This window comes from Molossus molossus, unplaced genomic scaffold (genome assembly GCF_014108415.1).
Source record: "Molossus molossus isolate mMolMol1 unplaced genomic scaffold, mMolMol1.p scaffold_m16_p_4, whole genome shotgun sequence".
Lineage (NCBI taxonomy): Eukaryota > Metazoa > Chordata > Mammalia > Chiroptera > Molossidae > Molossus > Molossus molossus.
The window spans coordinates 76,477,073-76,500,696 of NW_023425377.1; the positions used below are offsets into that span (position 1 = coordinate 76,477,073).

Sequence of the window (23,624 nt, forward strand, 5' to 3'; positions counted from 1 at the left end):
AAATCAGAAAGACAGCAAAGAAAGGCATGTTCTACGACAGTGATTTCCACCTGGTGTGCCGCAAGAATTTCTAAAACGTGCGATACCTGGCGATTTGGTCGGGGCACTGACTTCTTTTCCATTAGATTATCAAATAAAAAAATGACAACAGCCAACATAACAACTGCCATCCGATGTAAATGAATCAAAACTATACCTACTTTTTTGTAAGAGCAGCAAAAAGTATATTTTTGGTGTGGGGCAGAATTTTACTAATTAGTGCATGTGTGCCATGGGGTGGAGAAGGTTGAAAATCTCTGCTGTGGAATAGTCAGGACGAGACCTACACTGTCTCACTTAAACCACATGGTGGTCCACAGAGCCATAAGGACATGAAGAGGTGGTCACTTCTGCCAGTATGGAAAACCAGAAAACCAAACCTTCTCCTACTGAAAACCCCTAAAAATGCTGCGGAGAAAAGTGCTGAATTCTCAAAAAAAGGGAAATGCCCAGACACCAAAAATGGGGACGTAAGTGAAAACTAAGCAGTAAGCATGAACTGCTACCCTAAGGAGTTGGCTGATTTTGGGAACCCAGAGCTTATATCTCCATGATCACAGAAACATGAGAAGAGTTACTGGGTTGCCATAGGTGGAGAGTTGGCCTGAGACCCACTCATACCCTGTAAGGCTGGACTGTCGAAAAGATATGCCTTCACGTAAAGAGGTGGGCTAGAAAAATGCCACCCATCAGCACAGCTGGCGCAGTAAGAAGCTTGTCTGTCTCAGCCCCAAAACAGAAAGTCACCCTTGCAAAATTCATAACCTCAGCCTGCCCTCAAGAAGGTTTGCTGTGTCAACCAAGGAGAGGTTCAGGCTGCAATAAAGAACAAAAGGCATTTATCTTGTTGCAGCCCTGGAGACACAGATTATCCAGGTATCAGACAAAATTGTGCTCCAGGGAAGAACAAACAAAGGCAGGGTCTGTAAAGGCAAAAACCCCTAAGTGTGATTCTTTCTTTCCTGCAAATGGACTGCTGGCTAGGTTACCAGAACTGCATTCATTTAAGTATGAGAGGGAGGGGGTGAAAACTACACAGAGGAGGTTAGCAGCAGTTGTTCCAGGATGGTTATGGCCCCGCCTTGAGGGGAGTTAAGCAGCAGGTTAGCAACTTAGTAGCAGCTCTGGGAACTGAGGTACAAGAACTGCAGAGGCCCCACTTCCCTAAGAGCCTCCCAACCCTGTTTTGAGTGTTTTAGCAATGCTTATTCCATTTTCTTTTTTCCCATTATCAGGGGTTAAACCACCTGTGTAGTCTGGGAAACTAAGGAATCAACCTAAAAAAAGATATCAACCTGTTGGTAAATCCCGCAGAAACAAATGCAAAATCTCTGGAGATGAAGGCAGCCCAGATTCCCACAGGGGAAACCCCATTTAGGATCGGAAGACAAAATTACAAAACCTACGAGGAAATGAGTCACCACCAGCTAGCAGCTGCACTCAGCAAACGGAGAAGCATGAGGCAGGGTCTGCGGATTCAGGTGACTTCTATCTCTTTTTAGAGGGCACTAAAGCCTTTTGGAGCCTCCTTAGGAAGCATATCTTTCTTGTGGGTTGTCAGTCATTTAAAGGAAATAAAAAAAAAATTTTTAAACACTCAGGACCCCAGGGATTGAATAAAAGGTGGCTATCATGACTGTACATTCCCTTCCTCCTAGGCTCATGCATCACCCAGGTCACAAGGGGAGATGGGTCAGGGAGGGAGGTATTACTTAATGCTGATGGCAAATTCTGCTGCGTCCTTCACCCTCTGCCGCACCAAGAACGTCCCGTCTGAGCGGTTGGTGAGGATGCTTTCTGCTCCAGCACGCTCCATGGGGCCAGCGTACCTGCCAAGATACCAAAGAGAGAGGTCTGCATAGCTCCCATGCCTGGGCCCCCACATGGCTATATGGGGACCACTTTTTCTCTTAACCCTTGTGATTTTTTTAAGTTAGTGACAGCCTGGGTCCAACAGCCTTTAGACACCAACAGAAGTCCTAAGGAGGCAGTGGCTGGCCAGTCCAGAAGTGGGCAATTTAAAATTTTTTTTTTTTGGTACATGCTCCTAGCAGGAACCGAACCCAGGACTCTTTGGTCCGTAGGCCGATGCTCCAACTGCTGAGCCAAACCAACCAGGGCCAGAAGTGGGCAATTTAAATGGGGGGAGGCGAGCAAAAAAATTCAGCCATCAAGATAAATAATAAGAAATAAGTAGTATTTCACATTGTTGAAAGAAATTGAAGAAGCCATGGAAATGGAAAGATACTCCATGTTCATGGATTGGAAGAATCAACATAGTTAAAATGGCCATATTAAAATTGTCAAATTTGTATAGAACCACAAAAGACCCCAAAAAGCCAAACAAAGCCACAAGTATCAGCCTCCCAGACGTCAAAGTATACTACAAAGCTACAATAATCAAAACAATATGGTACTGGCAGAAAAAAAGACACACAGACCATTGCAACAAAATAAAGCCACATGTATATGGGCAACTAATTTCTGACAAAGGAGCCAAAAACATATAATGAAAAGAAAGCCACTTCAACAATGGTGCTGGGAAAATTGGAAAGCCACAGGCAAAAGAATAAAACTAGACTGCTATTTCATACCATACACAAAAATTAACTCAAAATGGATGAAAGACATAAATAGAATGTTTATTAAAGACATAACACTGAGCCAGCTGATGTTGCTCAGTGGAGTGAGTGTCCTCCCATGTGATTCCATTTATGTGAAATGCCCAGAACAGGCAAATCCAGGTACAGGAAGTGGATTAGTAGTTACCAGGGGCTGGGGAAAGGGATGGGGGTGACTGCTAATGGGGTTGGGGTTTCTTTTTTAGGTAATGAAGATGTTCAAGCAAGAAAGAGGTAATGGTACACAACACTGAATGTACTAAATGCCACTGAATATAATTGTCAATATGAATATATTTATGTTGTGAATATAAATATATAATAAATATAGTATATAATTATAAATACATAAATGTGAATATGAATATATTTATGCTACAAATGTGAATATGTAATAAATGTTAATTACACATATATAATTATAGATGATATATAAATGTGAATGTAATATACACTATAAATGTAAATATATAACATTAATATGTATTCATTATAATTATAAATATTAAATATGTAATATTAATGTAAACATTAATATAAATTATACTTAAAATGGTTATTTTTATGTTATATGATTTCACCTCAATTTAAAACATGAATGAAGCCCTGGCCAGATGGGTCATTGGTTAGAGCATCCTGATAAACTAAGATTGTGGGTTTAATCCCAGTCAGGGCACATACAAGAAGCAACCAGTAAATGAGTAAAAAAGTACAACAACAAGTCAATGTTTCTCTCTCTCTCTCTAAGGTCAATCAATTTTTTTTAAAATGTTTTTTAAATGAATGCAGCCCTGGCCAGTGTGGCTCAGTTGGGTGAGCGCCATCCCATGCACCAAAAGGTTGCCCATTTAATTCCCAGTCAGGCACATGCCCAGGTTGCAGGTTCTATCCCTGGTCAGGGTGTGTGCCAGAGGCAGCTGGTCAATGTTTCTCTCACACTGATGTTTCTCTCTCTCTCCCTCTCCTTTCCTCTCGAAAATCAATACAAACATACATTTTTTTAATGAATGTAAAAAACCTCATGAACAAAATGTCAAAATGTTAAATACAGACTAGGTCTGATGCAACAAAATTCACCTTTTCCTACTCCAAGCCCTGTTATAGCCTCTTTGTTTACAATTTTGATACCTTGTTTTGATTTTTTTTAAATATTATCTTATTGCCCTGGTCAGTTTGGCTCAGTGATTAGAGCATCGTCCCTCATACCAAAGGGTCCTGGGATTGATTCCTGATCAAGGGCACGTACCTGGGTTGCAGGTTTGATCCCCGCCCCAGGTCGGGGTTGTATGGGAGGCAACCAATTGATGTTTCTCTGTTTCTCCCCTTCTCCCTCCCTCTTTTCCACTATATCTAAAAATCAATGGAAAAATATCCCTTAGTGAAGATTAAAATAAATTTATATATATATAGTATTATAATGTTATAGATCTCAATGCCTGAGTTTTTGGCACCCCTTTAAATTTTGCACCCACAGTGACTGCCTCGCTCTCCTCATCCCATTTTTGGCCCCAGTGACCACTTCCCAGTGGGCAACAGCAGAGTGAGCACAATCTGGAGAGACCGGTTTGAATCCTGTCTTTGCCACTTAGTTGCTTTGTGACTTCAGGAACTGATTTTTCCATTCTGAGCCCCAATTTCCTCTTCTAAAAAGAGGGTGATAAGTCCACCCCGGACAGAGGAACATTTTTTTTTTTAATCTTCACCCGAGGATATTTTTCTATTTATCTTCAGATAGACTGGGAGAGTGTGAGAGAGGGAGGGAGACAGAAACGGCAATGTGAGAGGGACACATTGACTGGTTGCCTCCCGCACAACCCTGGCCAGAGCTGGGATTAACCGCATCTGAGGTACAAGCCCTTGACTAGAATCAAACCCGCGAGTCATTGGTCCATCAGCCCACGCTCTAACCAGGGAGCCTAACCAGCCAGGGCCAGAGGAACATTTTGACAAATGGTAATAATGCAGCTGAAGCACTTTGTATGTGAAAACAAGAGTGTGTTAAGCCCACTGTGCTCTTATGACTTTCAGAAGCAGTCAAGTCGGCTGTAGAGTCAGGCCTACTTGGGTAGAATCCCATCTCGGTCACTTCCTCACTGTGGGACATGGGACAAATCACTTCTCCCCGCGCGTGTTTCCTCCTCTGCAAAAAGGAGGTTAAGAATAGCACCTACTTCAAAGGGCTGTTACGAGAATTCAATGTGCTGACACACGGTCATAAGAACAGTTCTGTGTTATGTCAGGTCTAAGATGCCAACGACTGTCAAATGCACCGTTCTTTTATGGGCCATTACAAAATAAAAACCACTACCTATAAAATAAGGCAAAAACTGAAACTCCACTGATTGTAAAAGATGTAAAAATGTGTACGTGTGGCCGGGAGGGGTGGGGGGTAGGGAATGAACACTTTAGGATTGATGATTTGTCATAATAATAGCTATTAGTAATAACAACAGATAATAAAGTGCTTTTTGTGTGCCAGTTGTGAAGTCTCATGACAACCCTATGAAGTAAATGTTGATGTTAATCCATTTTCCAGAGAGGAAAGCTGAAGCAGAGAGAAACCAACTTACTAGCCCAAGGTCACACAGCTGGGAAATGTTGGAGTCAGGATTTCAACCCAGGTCAGTGGGCTCCAAAAGCAACATTGTAAACCTTCACCCCTCACTGCTCTGTACGCAGTGAAGTCCTTCCAAAAAATGGGGACCACCATTACCATCGCCACCATCATTTTCCTGCCAGGAGACCATAATCTCTAAAGTTTGGGACCCTCTTTTATCTGCTCTCTCCTCAGCAGCTTCCAGTGCTGGGCTAGACCCAGCCTTCAATGCCCAGGGCTCAAAGAATGGATAACTGATTGGTTTGGAGGCCCCTCCCATGTCCAGCTCAGGCACCCACTCCAGAGAAACCCCAACTTGAAAGTAAGAAAGGTGGTTCTACTCACCAGAGATGAACAGACAGGTCCTGAGGGGGACCCTAGGGACATAAAGACCGAGACTTAGGGCAAAGAGCCCCACTTGGCAACATTCGTTCGATCATTCCACTGTCACTTACTGAGTGTCTATCACGTGCCAAGCACTGTGCTGTCCACTGGGAATCTAATAGGAGAAGCTGGTCCCCTATCAAACAAATCAGGGGTTGTCCAGACACCTGTTTTAGCATGACCCCCAAGCTAAGAAAGGTTTTTACATTTCTTGAATGGTTGACAAATGTTTTTTAAAGACTAATATTCTTGGCACATGAAGACAATATGAAATTCATCGGTGAGGATCCATAGTTCAGTTTTATTGGAACACGCTCATGCTCCTCATGTACAGATCACTGCTGGCTGCTTTGGCACTACTGTGGTGGAGTTGAGTAGTCACAAAAGAGAGTATCTCACCCCAAGAAGCTGAAAATGTTTACTGTCTATTTACAGGGAAAGTTTGCCAGTCCCTGATCTAAATAAATGTAAGACGGTGCATTTCTACCACCTCAGGCCCATGAGGAGGGCTACCCAGGAGACAGAGGCAACGAGAGGGGTGGGGGCGAGAAGGAGAGGGAAAGAGAATGAGAGAGAACAAGGAGAGAAAAGAAAGATAAAGGAAGAAAGGAAGGGAGGGAGGGAGGAGAAAGAAAGGAAAAAATAAGTGTTGATGAGGATGTGGAGAAATTGGAACTCTGCATTTCTGGCGAGAATGAAAATGGTACAGCCTCTATGAAAAAAACAGATAGCAAATCCTCAAAAAAATAAAAAAGAGAATTACCACATGACACAGCAATCCCCTTATGGGTCCACACCCAAAGAATTGGAAACAGGGACTCAAATAGGTATTTGCACACCCATGCTGACAGCAGCATTATTCACAGTAGCCAAAAGGCAGAAGCAACCCAGTGTCCATCCATGAATGAAGGGACAAACAAAATGTGGTCCGTCAGACAATGGAATACAATTTAGCCTTAAAAAGAAAGGAAATTCTGACATGTGCTACAACATGGATGAACCTTAAATACATCATACTATGTGAAAGATGCCAGACACAAAAGGATGGATGCTATGTGACCCACTCACATGGGGTCCCTAGAGGAGTCAGATCTATAGAGACAGACAGCAGAGGATGGGTGCCAAGGACTCAGGGGGGAATGAGAATTTAGTGCTTAATGGGGACAAGGTCAGCAGAACCTTGAGTATGAGAATGACCTGCCATTTTGGGCAGCCCCCTCCCTATCTCAGGGGTCTCCCCAAGCCTGCCTGCCCTCTCAGAACCCCCTCAGGACTCCCTTGCCCTCACTCTGTCCAGTCTTGAGACACTCACATGAACGTAGGGCTTCACCCTGTTACAGGGAAACCAGCCAACTTCATTGGTAGCTGTATTCCTGCCCTACAACACCAGGAGGGAGAAACATGGAGAGAGAGGTTACAGGCACCTGCTCGCATGTGTGTGTCCACCTTTCTACTTAATGGCCACTCCGCCCGTCCATCTCTATCTCTGTGACCTGGATGACCCAAGGATGTGCCAAGCAGTATCAACTCCCTGGGAAGACAGCCAGCTCAGAAGGGCCAGGCCAGCCTCAGAAATCTCCACTTACACCACCCTCCCCAGGCGCCTCTTCCAGGCCAGCCTTCCCTCACCAGAGCGCAGTGAGGCCACAACCCCACTTTCCAGGGTCACCTACACCAGGACTCCTCACTCGGACAGCCCCAGCCTGTACCTCCCACCAGTTCTGTTCAGCCTCGGCCTTGGTGAGCTCCACGATGTCTCCGTGGTTGAGCCGTAGAAAAGATCCAAAGGCTCCTGGGGGTGGAGGAAGCCCATAGTACTCCTGGCAAACCTCCATCTTGGGCAGCCCTGGAGGGAAGGAGGGAAAAAAAGCCATCTGTTTTCCACAGTGGGGTTGGTACTCAGGGATTTTCAAACCTGAGTCTCACCACCCACCAGGATAGCAAAAATTAAAAGGACTGATAATACCAAATGGTGGCCAGGATGGGGAGCACCTGGAACTCTCTCCTACACTGCTGGTGGGGATTCACTTTAGAAAACTGTTTGGCAGTATTTGCTGAAACTAAACAGATGTCTACCTGGAGATCCAGCAACTTCCCAAGAGAAATAAAAACACACGTCTACAGAAAGTCATAGACAAAAATGTTCATAGCAGCTTGGTCTACAACATCCCAAAACTGGCAACAAACTAAATGTTCTCAATGAAATAAACAAAGTGTGGATATAATTGTACAATGGAATGCTATACAGCAATGAAAAAGAATAAACTACTGCTATAAGCAACATCAATGATTCTCACTTTGTGCTGAATAAAAAAAGCCAGATGCAGTAAGAGTACATAGTTTGATTTCTCTTTTATAAAGTTCAAGGACAAGCAAAACCATTTATGGTGATAGAATCAGATGGTGGTTCCCTATGGTAGGTAGGTGGGTACCGACTAGCAGGATGGATGAGTACCAGTGCCATCCCATAAAACTTTCTGTGATGGCCCGACCGGTATGGCTCACTGGTTGAGCATCGACCCAAGCACCAAGAGGTCACTAGTTCAATTCCCAGTCAGGGCACATGCCCATGTTGTGGGTCAAATCCCCACTGGGGGACATGCAGAAGGTGACCAGTCGATGTTCTCTTTCATTGATGTTTCTATCTCTCTCTCCCTCTTCCTTCCTCTCTCTTTGCAATCAGTAAAGAAAATTTTTTTTAAATGTATATATGATAGGTATATGTAAGTGCTTATATACACACAGATATGATGTATATAGGGTATGTATATATAATTGATATATACATACATACACACACTCATATGTATTTCCTCCCATTGAGGACATTTGAGTTATTTCTAATTTTTTACTATTACAAATAAAGCTGAAATATGTAGATATATCAATATAAATAGGTAAAAAGACATGAAATCTGAGCCTTTACACTGACTCAGTATGACTGTTTGCAAATGGTTTACTTCTCAGCCACACTAAACTGTCTTCATTCATAATGCTTTGCCCTTCTGCCTGCTAGGCTTCGCACATGCTGTTCCCTCTGCCTGGAACACGTCTACCCTCCTTCTCACCTAACTCCTCCTCATGCCACAAGTGTCCACTTAAATGTCTCCTCCTCTGAGAAGCCTTCCCTGAAGGCTCAGATTCATCACATCCCCCAATTTTATGCTCCAGACAACTGTATAAAAAAAACCTACCACAACTATAACAACTTAACCAAAATCTGTCTCCCGCTACCAGTCTGGGATTTTGAGGGCAAGAAGCACAACTGTTTAGTTATCATTTGCCCCCAAATGGTCCAATAGATGCTGAATAAAAGTCACTCATCACTGCTACGATTCCACAAAAAATCATTGACTTATGAATGAATCCAGCCTTTTCCCCTGCCCTTCGACTAAAATGAATTCTGGCTAGGCCAAACTGTCTTCCATCCCCCATCCTCCAGGTGGAGGACGCTTCGCTGGCACCACCATATTACAAGATTCTGTGATGCAGAGTCAGTAGAAGAGGGCACGAGGAGAACTAGAGAGGTGTGCCCAGTCGGCTCTAAACAGGAGTTTGTCAGCAAGAAAAAAAGAGGGAGTGAATAAGAAAGGTGGTTGGCAGAGAAAGATGATCTTAACAGGACTGCTCTGTTCCATGCATTCCCATCACAGTGTTTGAGCAAACACGTAAAAAACTGAAGTTAGTTATTTTCTAATTCTTTTGGGTTTCTAGTACGGAAACAAATGCTTTATAAGCAGGACATTATGTGGTCATTGATATAATTGCTGAGATCTGTCCCTGGGCCAGCATCAAGACCAGATTTCCTCCTGCCCCAAACAGTGCCCCCTGCTGACTTACCCAGCTCATTCCTCCTTTTGTCCTGAGCCCGGCGATGTGGCCTATCCTGGAGGAAGAGACCAAGAAAGTCATTGTGGCTACCTGTGCCCAGCCTGGGGACTCCTCGGCCCCTATCTGAGCAGCCAGCAAAGGGCCCTGCTCACTGCTAGGGTCTCCTGGGCCTTCTATCATTACCCATCATAATTTCCAGGTACAGAAAGAAGTATGGAGTCTTACCTTCTTCATAGTTCCAGAAAAATCTACGGGAGGGGAAAAAAAAGTTAGGATGGGAAATATTCCACGCAGAACCAAGCCCACCTCTGCCCTCTCTCCCACTAGTACCTTGCCCGTGGCGGCCACAGGGAGGGACCCTCCCCAGACACTCTTTGTGCGCAGGTGCCCGGCAACGATGACAACGGTAGCCCTGATAGAAGGTGCCTCTGGCATGTAGGAGGTGAGATAAAGGAGAGTCAGTGATGTTGATGAACAAAGCCAATCCTTTTACCAACAAGGGGAAGGGCTGGTTTCTCTTTAGAGCAGGAAAGAGATGGAAAAGCTGAATATCAAAGGAGAGCCTCCCACCTCCCAACTCAGGGGACTGACAACTGGAGGAGCCCCGGTACAGAGGAAGTGCTGACCCAGCCCAGGACCCAGACCCATCCTCCCAGGCTCCCACCTCAGCAGCATCTGGCAAGCCTTGCAGGACGTGGTCTCCTCAAAGGAGTACATCTGGAAGTCGTGCCCATTGGCTGTGGCATTCTCAGGGAAGATGTTGGAGCTACAGAGGGAAGAAAATTCCATATAATGGAATAGTATTCAGCCACGAAAAAGAATAAAGTGTTCATGCATGCTGCAACTTGACTGTATCAACACTTCCTTCCTTTTTATGGCTGAATACCATTCCATTGCATGGATATATCAAATTTTGTGTATCCATTCACCCACTGATGTACATTTAGGTTGTTGCCACCTTTTGGCCACTGTGAATACTTTTTGCCAATGCTGCAATAAACATGGAGAGAGACAGAAAGCAGATTAGTGGTTGCCAGGGACTGGGAGGGGAACTTGGGAAGTGATTGCTTCATGGGTACAGGGTCTCCTTTTGGGGGGATGAAAATGTTTTGGAACTAGAGGTCATGGTTGCACAAGAATGTGATGTACTAAATGCCACTGAACTGTACACTTTAAATTGGCTAAATTTTTGTTATGTTAATTTCACTTCCGTAGGAAGAACAAAAAAAAGGTAAAGAAAAAGAAATAGGAGGAACTGGAGGAAAAAGTTCTAGGCTGGTAACCAAAGTTTGCACCGAACCTTGACATTCTGGGAATGCAGACAACCTTAAGCCTGTGCCTCCCATTTCCTAGATGATGAAACTGAGGTTCAGAATAGTCCCACAGAATGCAAAGCAGATGTGAGACTAGAGCACAGAATTGCTTCTCAGCCCCTGTGCCTATGACAGAGTCCTCTGAGGATATAAAGATGGAGAAGGAGAGTTTCTCACATGGCCATCTCGAACTGTTCCATCCACTTCTTCTTCAGTTCTCGTGTCTTGAAAAACAGCTCATAGCCCTGAGCACCTTGATCCTCGATCAGGAGAAACATGTGAGTCCACTGCCGAAAGCAGAGTTCAGAATGAAAGTACCCACCCTGCAGAGGGTGGGGCCACATGCCCACCAACCCCTCCCCCTGTAAGGAGAAAACGGTGGGGCCAGTAACTGCCTCTTTGCCCCTAGGAAAACCATGCATTTACCATTGCAAAGGGTAGCCCAGGAGAACCAAATACACAGTCATAAATCCACACACACACACTCATGTCTGAGACAGATGCGCACAGGCATTCCAAAGGCCAAGTGGAGTGTCTTAAGCACTGGGGCTTCCCAGCAATAGGGTTCCCAGTTCTGGCCTCAGAACCCCACCTTCTTGTTGTCACGCTCTGCAGAAGAGTCATCTCGAACCTGGAAGCTGTGCAGGTTCACAAAGTCCTTGAGGTCGTAGGAATCCCCTCGGCGCTTACAGATGAGCAGAGCTTTGTCAAGCAGGAAGGCGTACCTGGGAGCAGGTGGGTCAGGTGCTTCTGTCTGGCTCCATCCAATAGTCCCTACCAGCTGTCTACCTGATTCCTTCCCTTTTCTGGGTCCGCTCTGCTGTCCATCTAAGACTCCTGCCCTTCTACCCCTCGGTGGCCACACCCACCTGCGCCTCTTGACCTCACTCACTCACCCAAATGTTCCGTGCTGATCCTGCCATCTGCTGGTCTTAGCTCCACCCACACAACCATGCTGACTTTCCCCTATCCATCTAGACTCCACCCCCTGGCCCCTCCATATGCCTTTTTGGGAACCTGGCTCCACCCATGCCAAGATTTGGGTTGGGTTCACCCATCCGCCTATCTAAGAACTTGGGCCCGCCCCTGCCCAGGGCCCGCCCACCTGTCTGTCTTGGAGCGGCGCTCCACCGAGGTGATCTTGAGCTCCCCATCGATCTTCGGCCGGCCGTAGTGGGCCAGAGACTGGTCCTAGGCAGCAGGCAGGGAATCTGGCAAAGGGCCACCAAGGAGGAGACCAAACACCCTCCCCACATGGCCACGCCCCTGGCCCTCCCTGCCTCATCTCCTCACCAGGTTCTCAATAGACAGCTGAAAGTTGGTGATCTGCCTCAGGGTCTCATTGTCTCGCTTGACCTCGTTCACGCACTGCGCCAGGTCCTGGGGGTTAGCCAGGTGTGAGCCTGGGCACCCCCAGCAGCTTAACCCCTTAACTGGCAGGGATAGGGGTCAGCTCCCACCAGGGGCTGGCAAGAGTTATAAAGATGGTGTCCACAGCATGTCAGTGTCCTCAAGGGGGTGCTGTGAATAACCTGTTATACAGGCTGCTGCCTTGTGGTGGGGGGAGGTGTTGCCCATGGGTGTGACTGTGTGTCTGTGTGGCACTGTGCAGCACTGCCCTGGATGTGTGTGACTGTCACCCTGTGTGTGACTCCTCACCCTCATTGCATCCAGGGCCAGCCGCAGGTTCTCCTTCTCCATTGCATCCTGCGTGTGTTTCACCAGCTCCTGCATGACCCAAGGAGACAGACATCACCTGGGCCTGGCCTCTTCTTCTCGGGGGCCTTCCAAACAAGCCTGACCCACCAGCTCCTCCTTCTCCTGCTGTCCCAGGAGGCCAGGACAAGGTCCCAATTCCCCTCCCACAGGGTCCTAGAGTCCAGTTTTCAGAAGCCAGCCCCACCCCCACTATGATACAGGGAGGTAGAGGTGCCAAGCTCATAATAATTGGACCCAGGAGGTTCCTGCTTGTGCACCTGGAGGAGGAGGTGGTACTTGAGCACTCGCTGCATTGGCACCATCAGCAGGTCCCTCAAGGTGAACCTCCCATTGTTTGCTCGCTGAGAACATTCCTGGGGGATCAGAGAATCAGGTAAGCAAGATGAGGTGGAGACAGGTGTGCACTTTTCTATAGCCAGAAGCATCTTATCTCCCCTGAGGAAATAAGGAAGGAAGAATGCCATGGGATACGGGGAGGTTGAAGACCCAGCTGGAAGGCGGTGGCCTGGGGTGGAGGCCCAGGACCCACCACCTGAGGGGGGCTGGAGATTGGAAGAGGGACAGGCTAGATGTATGGTGCACACAGGTGATTCCTCATCACCCCTGCCCTCTCTGTGCTTCCACTAGACACACGAGTCCAGGTTGGGGTTCAGTCCAGGATTGGCGCTCGGTGTGAATTCGGAGCTCAGCCCAGAATTGGTGCACAGCCAGGATTGGGGCTCAGCCTGGGGTAGGGGTTATTTGGAGCCAGAGTTCAGTTCAGGGTTAGGACCTCAGCCTGGCGTCAGGGCTCAGCCAGAGTCGGGGTTCAGTTGGGGTCAGGGCTCAGTGCTTCAGTCCATTTCCTTCTGCTCTAGTACCTCCCTCCCCAAACTCCTGATGAGAAAACCCCTGGCTGGGCTGCAGCAGAAAATGATGTCATCTCCAACTCAGTGTCCTCCCTGCTGCCCCTGAGGCCTGTGAAGGGGTGGGAGAGCCCCCCGCACAGGGCCCAGCCCTGACCTCCAGCTTCATTTGCACGTCTTCCCGGGCGCTGGCCACGCGGTCCAGGTGCTTGCTGGCCGACTCCACCTGGCTGCAGTAACGACCATAGATGAGGAACCTGCAGGAAGAGGACAGGTAGCTGAACAGGTAATGGTGGCTGGCACCAAGGTCAGGCAGCTCTGGGTGTCAGTCCTGGCCCACCTCTTCCCAGCTGGGTGATGCAGAGCCTCTGTCTTCCCATCTATAAAATGGACATAACAATAGCATTTCCAATATGGGGTTATTATAACATTAAATGAGTAATGCACAAGAGGCTCTTGGCACTTGGCAAATCATTTCTGCTCAATGTTCATTTATTTACCAAACTTACTGAGTACATACTGTCTGCCAGGCCCTGTCCTCACCACAACCCTAGAAGGTAGGTCCTGTATCACACTGACTTCACAGATATGGAAGCAGAAGCACAGAGGTGAACTGACTTCCCAGAGCCATACCCAGCGTGCAAAAGACAAAACTAGGGATTGAACCAGAGATGGGTAGCCCCCTGCCCATGAGCAAAGAAGGAAAAACCCTCCCTGTATAGTAGCCTGTGCTCTTTTTTTTTTTTTTTAAATCCTCACCTAAGGATATGTTTTTTATTTATCTTCAGATAGAGTGAGAGGGAGGGAGAGAGAGAGAGAGAGAGAAACATTGATATGAGAGACACATCAACTCGTTGCCTCCCGCACAATCCCAATCAGGGCCGGGGATGAACTGCAACCAAGGTACAAGGTACGTGCCCTAGGCCGGAATTGAACCCATGACTCATTGTTCCATGGGCCAATGCTCTAACTGCTGAGCCAAACCAACCAGGGCTACAGTGGTCTGTAAAGGCAAGATCTCTCAAATGCCCAGCCCAGGCAGGACATGGTGACCTTCAGGGGTCCAGGAAGGCCAGCTGTGTCTCACCTCTCCTTGTATTTGATGAAGACCTGGTAAAGTGTAGGTGCACTGGTGGTGGCTAGGGCTTCCTTCATCTCCTTTAGGAAGTGAGTGTGCACACGAAGTAGGTCCTAGTCAGAGAGAGGGATGAGGGTTGGAGGAAGCCTGGGGCTCAAGAGAAGAGTTATCCACTTGCCCTATGTTGCCCAATTCCCAACCCCCACACTCCAGGGACAGATGGGACCAGCAGATGGTCTCTACTTGACAGCGGCCCAGGAGAGGGCATCAGAGACCAGATAAGGTGGAGGGCTGGGAACAGGCCAGCTTACCTCGATGTTGATGAAGATGATCTCTATGTCTTCAGGTTTGAGAAACCGTTGCAGGGGCTTCATGAAGTGCTGCAGGGAGGGGAGAGAAGGATGGAAGAAAGTGAGACCCCTTCCTCCAACCCAGTCCCAAAGAGACTGGGTCAGGGAGACAGAGGTGGAAAGAGGCGAACAAACAGAGAAACCAAGAGAAAGGGAGAGGGAAAGATGGAGAAAGAAAAGAGAGTCAGAGAGAAGGAAATAATGAGCGACAGAAATGGAAAATGTCCACAAGCAAATGAGTACAGTATATGACTGTAGAATTATTCACAACAGCCAAAAAGTGGAAACAACCCAAATGTCCATCAATAGACAACAAAATGTCCTCCATCCACACAGTGGAAAATTACTTAACCATGAAAAGGAGTAAAGCTCTGTTACTTGCTACAGTGTGGATAGACCTTGAAAACATGATGCTCAGGGAGAAAAGCCAGACACAAAAGGTCACTTATTGTATGATCCCATTTATATGAAATATCCAAAATAGGCAAATTCGAAGAGACAAAAAGTAGATTAGTGGTTGCCAGGGGCTGGGGGAGGATGGGGACTTAGCGGATGATGGAGAAGGAATATCCGGTTTCTTTGGGGGATGATGAAAATATTCTAAAATTAAATGGTGGTGGTGATGATTGCACAACTTTGTGTATATACCTAAAGCCAGTGAATTGTGTATGTTAAATGGGTGGCATAGCAATTAAAACTCAATGAAGCTATTATAAAAAGCAATGGCTAGCCCTGACCAGTTTGGCTCAGCGGTTAGAGCCTTGGCCCACAGACCAGAGCCTCGGGTTCGTTTCCTGGTCAAGGACACATACCTTGGTTGTCAGTTCAATCCCCAGCCCCAGTCAGGGTCGCATGGGAGGCAACCGATCGATGAGTCTCTCACATCAAAGTTTCTTTCTTTCTCTCCCTCCCTCCCCCTCTGCTAAAAATAAAAATAAAAAAATCAATGGAAAAATATCCTCAGGTCAGGATTAAATAAAATTTAAAAAATAAAAATAATGTCCAAAGGAAATAAAGAAAATATAAAATCAAAGACAATAATAGAGACAGACAGAGATAAGGATACACAGAGGGAAAAAAGAGACAGACAGAAAAAGAGAGAAACAAGAGAGGGTGAAAGACATAGAAAATCAGGGAGGAAGAGAGACAAAGAAACACAAAGCAAGGGGGACAGTGGGGCCTCTCAGGGCGGCCCCATAGGCCGCAGACAGGTGGACACACACCTGTCGGCCCGCTCCACGCATGCACCTGGTAGGGGCTGGGTGGGAGCATCGCACCTGTTGGATGGAGCCCAGCGTGTCTGTGTACTTCTCCTCCGTCTGCTGGATCTCTCGCAGGCAGCAGCACCGTTTGTCATACTCTGTCATCTTGGGCTGAGAGCAGAGAATAGAGGCTGGTGTTGGGGGATGCGGGGCTGCCTCCCACCCATGCATCCACCCAGGCCCGGCCCTTTGCCCCCACACACTGGCATGGGCACCGGCTCTGTGCGCATGAGGTCCTCGTAGATCTCGTCACCCTCAGCCTCCTCGTTCTCCACACAGTCATACAGGTCCTCATCCTCCTCCACTGTGTCACTACAGGATGCAGAGTCAGGCAGGGCCACGGGAGCCCCCAGGCCAGGGACCCCTCAGACCCATCCTAGATCAAAGTGGTATCCCCTCAGATCCCAAAGGCAGGATCATGTCCCCCTCAGATCCCCAGGGCAGTCTTGTCCCCCCAGACTCCCAGGGCAGGGCCTGGCCCCAGATACTCACTCAATCTGGTCGGACAGGCCACTGTAGATGTCTTCATCCCCCACACTCTCCTCCTCAGTGGGGAAGGGCCTGGGGAAACCAGGATGGTATGAGCCAGAGACCTGAGGGCCAGGTTGAAGGGGCAGGGGCATTTCAAGGATGGGGAGGATGGGGTCAGCCCAAAGCTGTCTGTCACCTCAATGGTTACTCACATGATCCCCTTGTTCTGGGCAATCGGGGTCCAGGACAGAGCGGACAGGGTGTAGATGACCTATGACAAGGGCCGTGTTTTCCTCAGCAATCCCCTCACTCACCCACATACCAGAACACAGCTTTGGACTCCAAACAGCTGAGGCTACACCTAGAAGTTAGACCCCCATGCCTCTGGGAGCCTAATTCAAGATTTTCTCCACCTTCCCACTCCTCCATGTCAGCATGCCAGTGTTCCTTAACTGAGCACCCACCACTTAGTCCTGTTGATCTAGTTAATCCTCATAACCACTCAAAAAGGATAGGATGACATTCCCTAGGACTCAGACTGGCACGGCCACATATCTGAGGTCACACATCAAGTGATGAAGCAGGGACTCGAACCCAATTCCGCACATCCTAAACCAGGCTCTTTGCACTTGATGATGGCCTGGTACGGCACATCGGTCCTTCCCCTAACAGCTCTTAGCCTGCCTGGGACAGATGTTCATGGAAATAAACTGAAATCCAATCTTTGGGCTCACCTTCCCAAAATCCTGCACATCGAAGAGGTCAAAAGCCTCAAAGAGCTCACTCCTCTTGAGGCCAAACTTCTCACAGCAGGTAGACAAGAAGGTACGGATATTCTTAAGGCACAGGAACTGTGGACAGAACAGAAACGAGGTCAGGAAATAATGGGACAGGGGAGAAGCTGAGCCCCACAGTCTGACTTGGAGACTGGCAATGGGTGGGGGGGGGGGGGGTGGTAACGCACAGCCCCCTCTGTAAACTGCACCCTCTTCTGGTGACGATGAAGCTGTACCTGAAGTCAGAACTACCCTTCAATCTTTTTTTATTGAGGTGAAATTACATAACATAAAATTAACCATTAACTGGTAAACCAAATGTGTTATAATACATATAATGGAATGTTATTCAGCCATGAAAAAGGAATGAGAGTTTGATTTATGTTACAACATAGATGAATCTTGAAAACAGTATACTCAGTGAAATAAGCCAAACACATAAGGAAAAATACTGTGTGATTCCACTTACATGAGGTCCCTAGAGGAGTCAGATCCACAGAGACAGAAAGTAGATGGTGGGAACCAGGGGGCAGGGGAGAGGGAGGGGGAGTCAGTGTTTAATGAGAACAGCATTTCAGTTTCAGATGATGAAAAAATTTTAGAGATGGAATGACAGTTACACAACAATGTGAATGTATTTAATGCCATTGAATTGTACATTTACAAAGGGTTAAAATGATAAATATGACCCTGGGTGGTGGTGTCCAGTGGTTAGAGTGTCAGCCCTTGCACCAAAGGATCACAGGTTCAACTCCTGGTCAAAGGCACATACCTGGGTTGCAGATTTGAGCTACAGCCTGAGTCAGGGTGCGTGCAAAAGGCAACCAACTGATATATCTCTCACATTGATGTTTCTTTCTCTCTCTCTCTCTCTCTCTCTCTCTGTCTTCCTCCCTCCCACTCTCTAAAAAGCAATGGAAAGAATATCCTTGGGTGAGGATTAACAACAACAAAATATATAAATATGATAATTTAATTTATATATTATTAATATATTTGATATAAATCTTATTTATATTTATAAAATATATATATCACTTCACCCATGTATATATAAAATATTTTATATATATTTTTTTATCCTCACTCAAGGACATTTTTGCATTTATCTTCAGATAGAGCGGGAGGGAGAGAGAGAGGAAGAGAAAAAGAGAAACATTGACGTGAGAGAGACACATTGAGTGGTTGCCACTCGCATGACCCCAAAAGGGGCTGGGGACAAACTGCAACTGAAGTATATGCCCTTAGCAGGAACCAAACCCGGGCCTCTCTGGTCTGCAGGCCGACGTTCTAACCAAGCCAAACCGGCCAGAGCAGTATTATATATATTTTCCTACATTGAAAAAATTTAACCAGTAACCATTCTGAAGTGTACACCACAGTGGCATTTAGTACATTCACAATATTGTGCAGCTGTCACTCCATCTAGTTCCAAGACATTTTTATCACCCCTGTACCCATTAAGCAGTTACTTTCCATTCCCACCATTCTCCCTTCCCCTGACAACCACTAGTTCTGATTTGTTATTTGTTTTTCAATTTGAAAGAAAGAGAAAGATCTATTGGTTGTTCACTTATTTATCCACTCAGTGGTTGATTCTTGTATGTGCCCTGACTGGGGATCAAACCTGCAACCTTGGTGTATCAGGATGCTCTAACCAACTGAGCTACCTAGCCAGGGCTACTACTAGTTTGCTTTCTGTCTCTATGAATTTACCTATGACAAACCACTGATAAATGGATAAATAAAACAAAGTATATCCATACAGTGGAATATTATTCAGTCATAAAAAAGGGCAAAGTACTGACACACAAAGTGGATACCTTCAAAAACATGATCCACACAAATGGTCAGTCACATATTATGTTTCTATTTATATGAAATACCCCTGAACTTTTCCATTTCTTAAGCCAAACATATTTCTATTTTGATTACACTAGTTTTGGTTTCGTTGCTGTGACTTGCAACCAAAAGACATCCACAGTCAGACATACAGGATGTCATGCTGGTTTGGAGCTATTTGGCTCTGATATAAACAAGCTCTCACATCCTTGCATTTGCTCAATATCAGCTCATTCAAATGTCCAATACACTCAGCTCTCTAAGGTCTCTCAGATCCTAAAGAATTCTAACCAACCTCTTGACCAACAGCCTCCCCCAGCCTGCAGATCTGGCCTCTTCTATGGCCCCCAGCACTCTCAATGAAGTCAGTGTTGACCAAGATTCCTGGAACAGGTTCATTAGGAGAGCTGGTTAAAATGTATCTCCCAAAGCCAAATAATGTGTGATTGCATTCATATGAAATGTCCAGAATAGGCAAATCCACATGAATATTACTCTGCCATGAAAAGGAGTGAAGCACTAACATTTGCTACAATGAAATTATGATGCTCAGTGAGAGAAGTCAGACACCGAAGTCCACGTAGTGGGTAATTCCACTGATGTGAAATCCAGAACAGGCAACTCCACGGAGACAGAAAATGGGTTAGTGGTTTCCAGGGGCTGGGGAGGGGAGAATTGGGGGTTACTGCTAATAGGAATGGGGTTTCTTTTGGGAGTGATGAAAATGTTCTGGAATTAGGTAGTAGTGATGGCTGTACATTTTTGTGAATATATTAAAGACCACTGAATTGTATCATAAAAGATGAATTTTATGATATATAAATTATCTCAATAAAAAATTCATTTTCCAGGTGTTTTCCCCTTATACGTACTCAGTCTGTGGACACCTGAGTTAGGTCCAGTCTCTCTTCTGCCCACAGCTCTAGAGGGCTCCCAAGTCCCTCAGGGTAAAAGCCTAAGTTCTCCCCAAGGCCCACAAGACCCTGCACAACCTGCCCCCATCACCTCTCTGCTCTCATCTCCTTTCTTTCTCCCCTTCGCTCACTTCACTCCAGCCACATGGGCCTCCTCACTAGTCCTCCAATATTTCAGGCATAGTTCTGCCCCAGGACCTTTGCACTAGCAAGTTCAATGCCCACTTCTTAGAATGTACTTTTCCCTGTGTTATGGATGAATTGTGTCCCCTCAAAATTCATATATTGACATCCTAACCCCAGGACATCAGAGTGGTACTGTATTTGGGGATTGGGGCTTTAAAGAGGTAATTGAGGTAAAATGACATCACTAGGGTGGGCTCTAAATCCACTATGATTTGTGTCCTAATAAAAAGAGATTAGGACACAGAGGAAAAATCACATGATGACACAGGGAGGAGGTAGCCATCTGCAAGCCAAGAAGAGAAGCCTCAGAAGAAACCAAATCCACTTATGCCTTGAATTGGACTTCCAGCCTCCAGAACTGTGAGAAAAAAATCCCGTCGTTGAAGCCCCCAGTCTGGGGGACTTTGCTGTGGCAGCCCTGGCACACTCGGGCACACTGATGTCCACAGAGTTCCTTGCCACCTTCTTCAGGTCATGGCTCAAAGGTTACCTTCTCCACGAGGCCCCCTGTGAGCACTCTATTTTAAATCACAACCCTCTCCCACTGTGGCATTTTCATTTTCTATCCCCTCTATTGTGCTTTCCTGTTCACCTCCCCAAAATAAAATGCCACTTTTAGGAGGGCAGGGCCACTGCTCCACTTCTTGGTGGATGTCCAGTACCTAGAATAGTGTAATAGACACACCGTAAATATGTTCAATGGGTAGAAGGCAATGAGGCCTGAAAATCTGCCTTTTTGCAAGCTCTCCAGGTGATTCCTACATCTCTGCTAACCCAATTCTTTGATTCTACAATAACAACATTTATACTTTTAAATGTCTGATACCTGTGATTGGACACTCAGATTTATTCTGTTCTCATGACAACCCTGTTTGTTTGTTTTTAATCCTCACTAAAGGACACTTTTTCATTGATTTTCAGATAGAGAGGGAGGGAGGGAGGGAGGGAGGGAGGGAGGGAGGGAAACATCGATGTGAGAGAGACACATCCACTGGCTGCCTCCTGCACAACCTCAACCAGGGCTGGGGATCAAACCATAACCAAGATATGTGCCCTTGACCAGAGTTGAACCTGCAACCCTTTGGTCTGTGGGCCAATGTTCTAACCGCTGACCCAAACCAGCCAGGGTAGCCCTGTTTTTTGTGTTTTTTTTTTAAATATGTTTTTATTGATTTTTTAGAGAGACAGAAATATTAACATGAGAGAGAAACATCGATCGCTGCCTCCTGCATGCCCCCTACTGGGGATGGAGTCCACAACCTGCGCATGTGCCCTGACCAGGAATCAAACCAGGACCTCTCAGTCCATGGGACGACGCTCAATGTACTGAACCACACCAGCCAGGCAACCCTGGGAGTTTTTAATGTCCATTTTTCCTATGAGGAAGCAGGCTCAGAGGAGGATGGAAAACTACCCAAGATTATTAACAGCAAGAGGAAATCTGTGGAAGAGCTGAAATTAAACTCCAGGATGCTGTGAATCTAGATAAGACTTTCTGGACCACAGCATCTCTCTGCTTCACATGAGTACCCGTCATGTGCTCAACCCCCAGTACTCTATCTATATATTTTTTTCCAATTTATATACTTTAAAATAAAAATTATACATATTTAAGGTGCACAACATGATGTCTGGATATTCACAGTGACATGACTACAGTCGCGCTAATTCACATATCATTGCACACAGTCACCATGTGTGTGTGTGATAAATGCCCCTGAAGCCTACTTTCTTAGCACATGTCCAGTGCTATCAATAGTGTTATGAAGAACAGTCACCATGCCTGGATGTTACATCTCTAGACTGCATCATCCTCCATCACTGCAAGTTTGTCCCCTTTCACATCTCCTCAGGTCGCCGCCACCCTGCCCTGGCAACCACCAGTGAACCCTTTGCTTCTGTGAGTCTCTCTCTGTCTCTGTCTCTCTCTCTCGATCCATTGATAGATGACATGGAATCCTCACAACAGTCCTGCAAGGTAAGTACTATTATTACCCTCACTTTACAGATAAGAAAACTGAGGCAGACCAGACAACCAGGGTGCAAGTCCAGGCAGCATGACTTCGAGCCTGGGCCTTAACAGCACATATGAGTCAACTGAACACACGCTGTTTCTTGTGTCGTGTCTCTCACAATTCCCTCCTCAGATTCTTCCTGATTATTGCCACATGCTGTCGACTTAACCATTCTCCACGGAGCATGGACTTGGAATTAACTTTACCTTAAACAGATGTATTTAAGAAGAGAACTTTGCATCCTATTAGCAAAAGAAACTAGGATCATTGGCTGTAAACCAAAGCCAGTGTAAAATAAATGATATGAATGGTGTTATTAGATTCTGGCTGGATCCTGTTCTCTCTCTGTCAACAGAGATTAGCCACAGCAAGAGACACATAAGAGTCACAGCAGCAATTCAACATCTATTCCTGATAAAGAAAGAAAGAGGAAAAACCACTCTTGGCAAAGTAGAGATGAAAGAAACTGCTGTAACCCGATAAAAAGCATCTTCAAAAAACCTTAAGCCTTGCCCTGACCAGGAGGCTCAGTTGGTTGGAGCGTCATCCCATACACCTAAAAGTCGCCAATTTAATTCCCAATCAGGGCACATACCAGGTTACATGTTCAATCCCCAGTCGGGGTACTTACGGGAGGCAGCCGATTGATGTTTCTCTCTCCCTCTCCCTTCTCAATTTAAAAACATTTAAAAAAAATCTATTTAAAAACATTAAAAAAAAAAAAAAAGACCTTAAGCCTTTGTTTTAAATAAAAAGAGAAACTTAATAGTGGAATGTTAAGAGGATTCCCTGTGAAATCAGAACCAGCCAAGGGTGCCTACTGTTACTGTTTTATTCACCAGTGTACTGAGGACCTTTGCCTGCTCTGCAGGACGAGACTGAGAAAGAAATATGACGGTCATTTTTGTAGATAATATGACTGTCAACATAGAAAGCCCAAAGGAATGTAAATAGATAACTAGCATTACTAAAATAATTTAGCTATTATGCTAAGTAAAATAAGTCAGAGAAAGACAAACACCATATGATTTCACTTATATGTAGAATCTAAGAAAACAAAATAAATGAACAAACAAAAGAGAAATAACCCCATAGATAAAGAGAACAGATTGATTGATGGTTGCCAGAGAGAAGGGGGGTTGGGGGACTGGGTGAAAAAGGTGAAGGGATTAAGAAGTACAAATTAGCCCTGGCCAGTTTGCCTCAGCAATTAGAGCATCAGTCCACGAACCAAAGGGTAGCGGGTTTGATTCCAGTCAAGGGCATGTACCTGGGCTGCAGGTTCAATCCCTGACCCCAGTCAGGGTCATGCTGGAGGCAACCAATCGATGTGTCTCTCTCACATCAATGTTTCTCTCTCTCTCTCTCCCTCCCACTCTATC

The 23,624-nt window shown here is 46.0% G+C and overlaps 1 protein-coding gene across 2 annotated transcripts in view; it reads right to left on the reverse strand.

The window, feature by feature from the left end:
• Positions 1–23,624, reverse strand: part of VAV1 (vav guanine nucleotide exchange factor 1) — a 63,545-nt gene that overhangs the window by 8,207 nt on the left and 31,714 nt on the right. For both annotated transcript variants that reach the window (XM_036282090.1, XM_036282089.1), the window contains exons 2-23: positions 17,244–17,360; positions 16,722–16,780; positions 16,531–16,599; positions 16,242–16,350; positions 16,054–16,149; positions 14,738–14,806; positions 14,436–14,539; positions 13,506–13,605; positions 12,761–12,856; positions 12,444–12,512; positions 12,078–12,164; positions 11,890–11,975; positions 11,377–11,509; positions 10,962–11,071; positions 10,136–10,237; positions 9,802–9,899; positions 9,697–9,719; positions 9,481–9,526; positions 7,350–7,486; positions 6,953–7,018; positions 5,602–5,633; positions 1,752–1,868 (exon numbers count right to left, since the gene is read on the reverse strand). In XM_036282090.1, the coding sequence (XP_036137983.1) occupies positions 1,752–1,868; positions 5,602–5,633; positions 6,953–7,018; positions 7,350–7,486; positions 9,481–9,526; positions 9,697–9,719; positions 9,802–9,899; positions 10,136–10,237; positions 10,962–11,071; positions 11,377–11,509; positions 11,890–11,975; positions 12,078–12,164; positions 12,444–12,512; positions 12,761–12,856; positions 13,506–13,605; positions 14,436–14,539; positions 14,738–14,806; positions 16,054–16,149; positions 16,242–16,350; positions 16,531–16,599; positions 16,722–16,780; positions 17,244–17,360 (1,925 nt within the window). The remainder of the gene's footprint in view (positions 1–1,751; positions 1,869–5,601; positions 5,634–6,952; positions 7,019–7,349; positions 7,487–9,480; positions 9,527–9,696; positions 9,720–9,801; positions 9,900–10,135; positions 10,238–10,961; positions 11,072–11,376; positions 11,510–11,889; positions 11,976–12,077; positions 12,165–12,443; positions 12,513–12,760; positions 12,857–13,505; positions 13,606–14,435; positions 14,540–14,737; positions 14,807–16,053; positions 16,150–16,241; positions 16,351–16,530; positions 16,600–16,721; positions 16,781–17,243; positions 17,361–23,624) is intronic.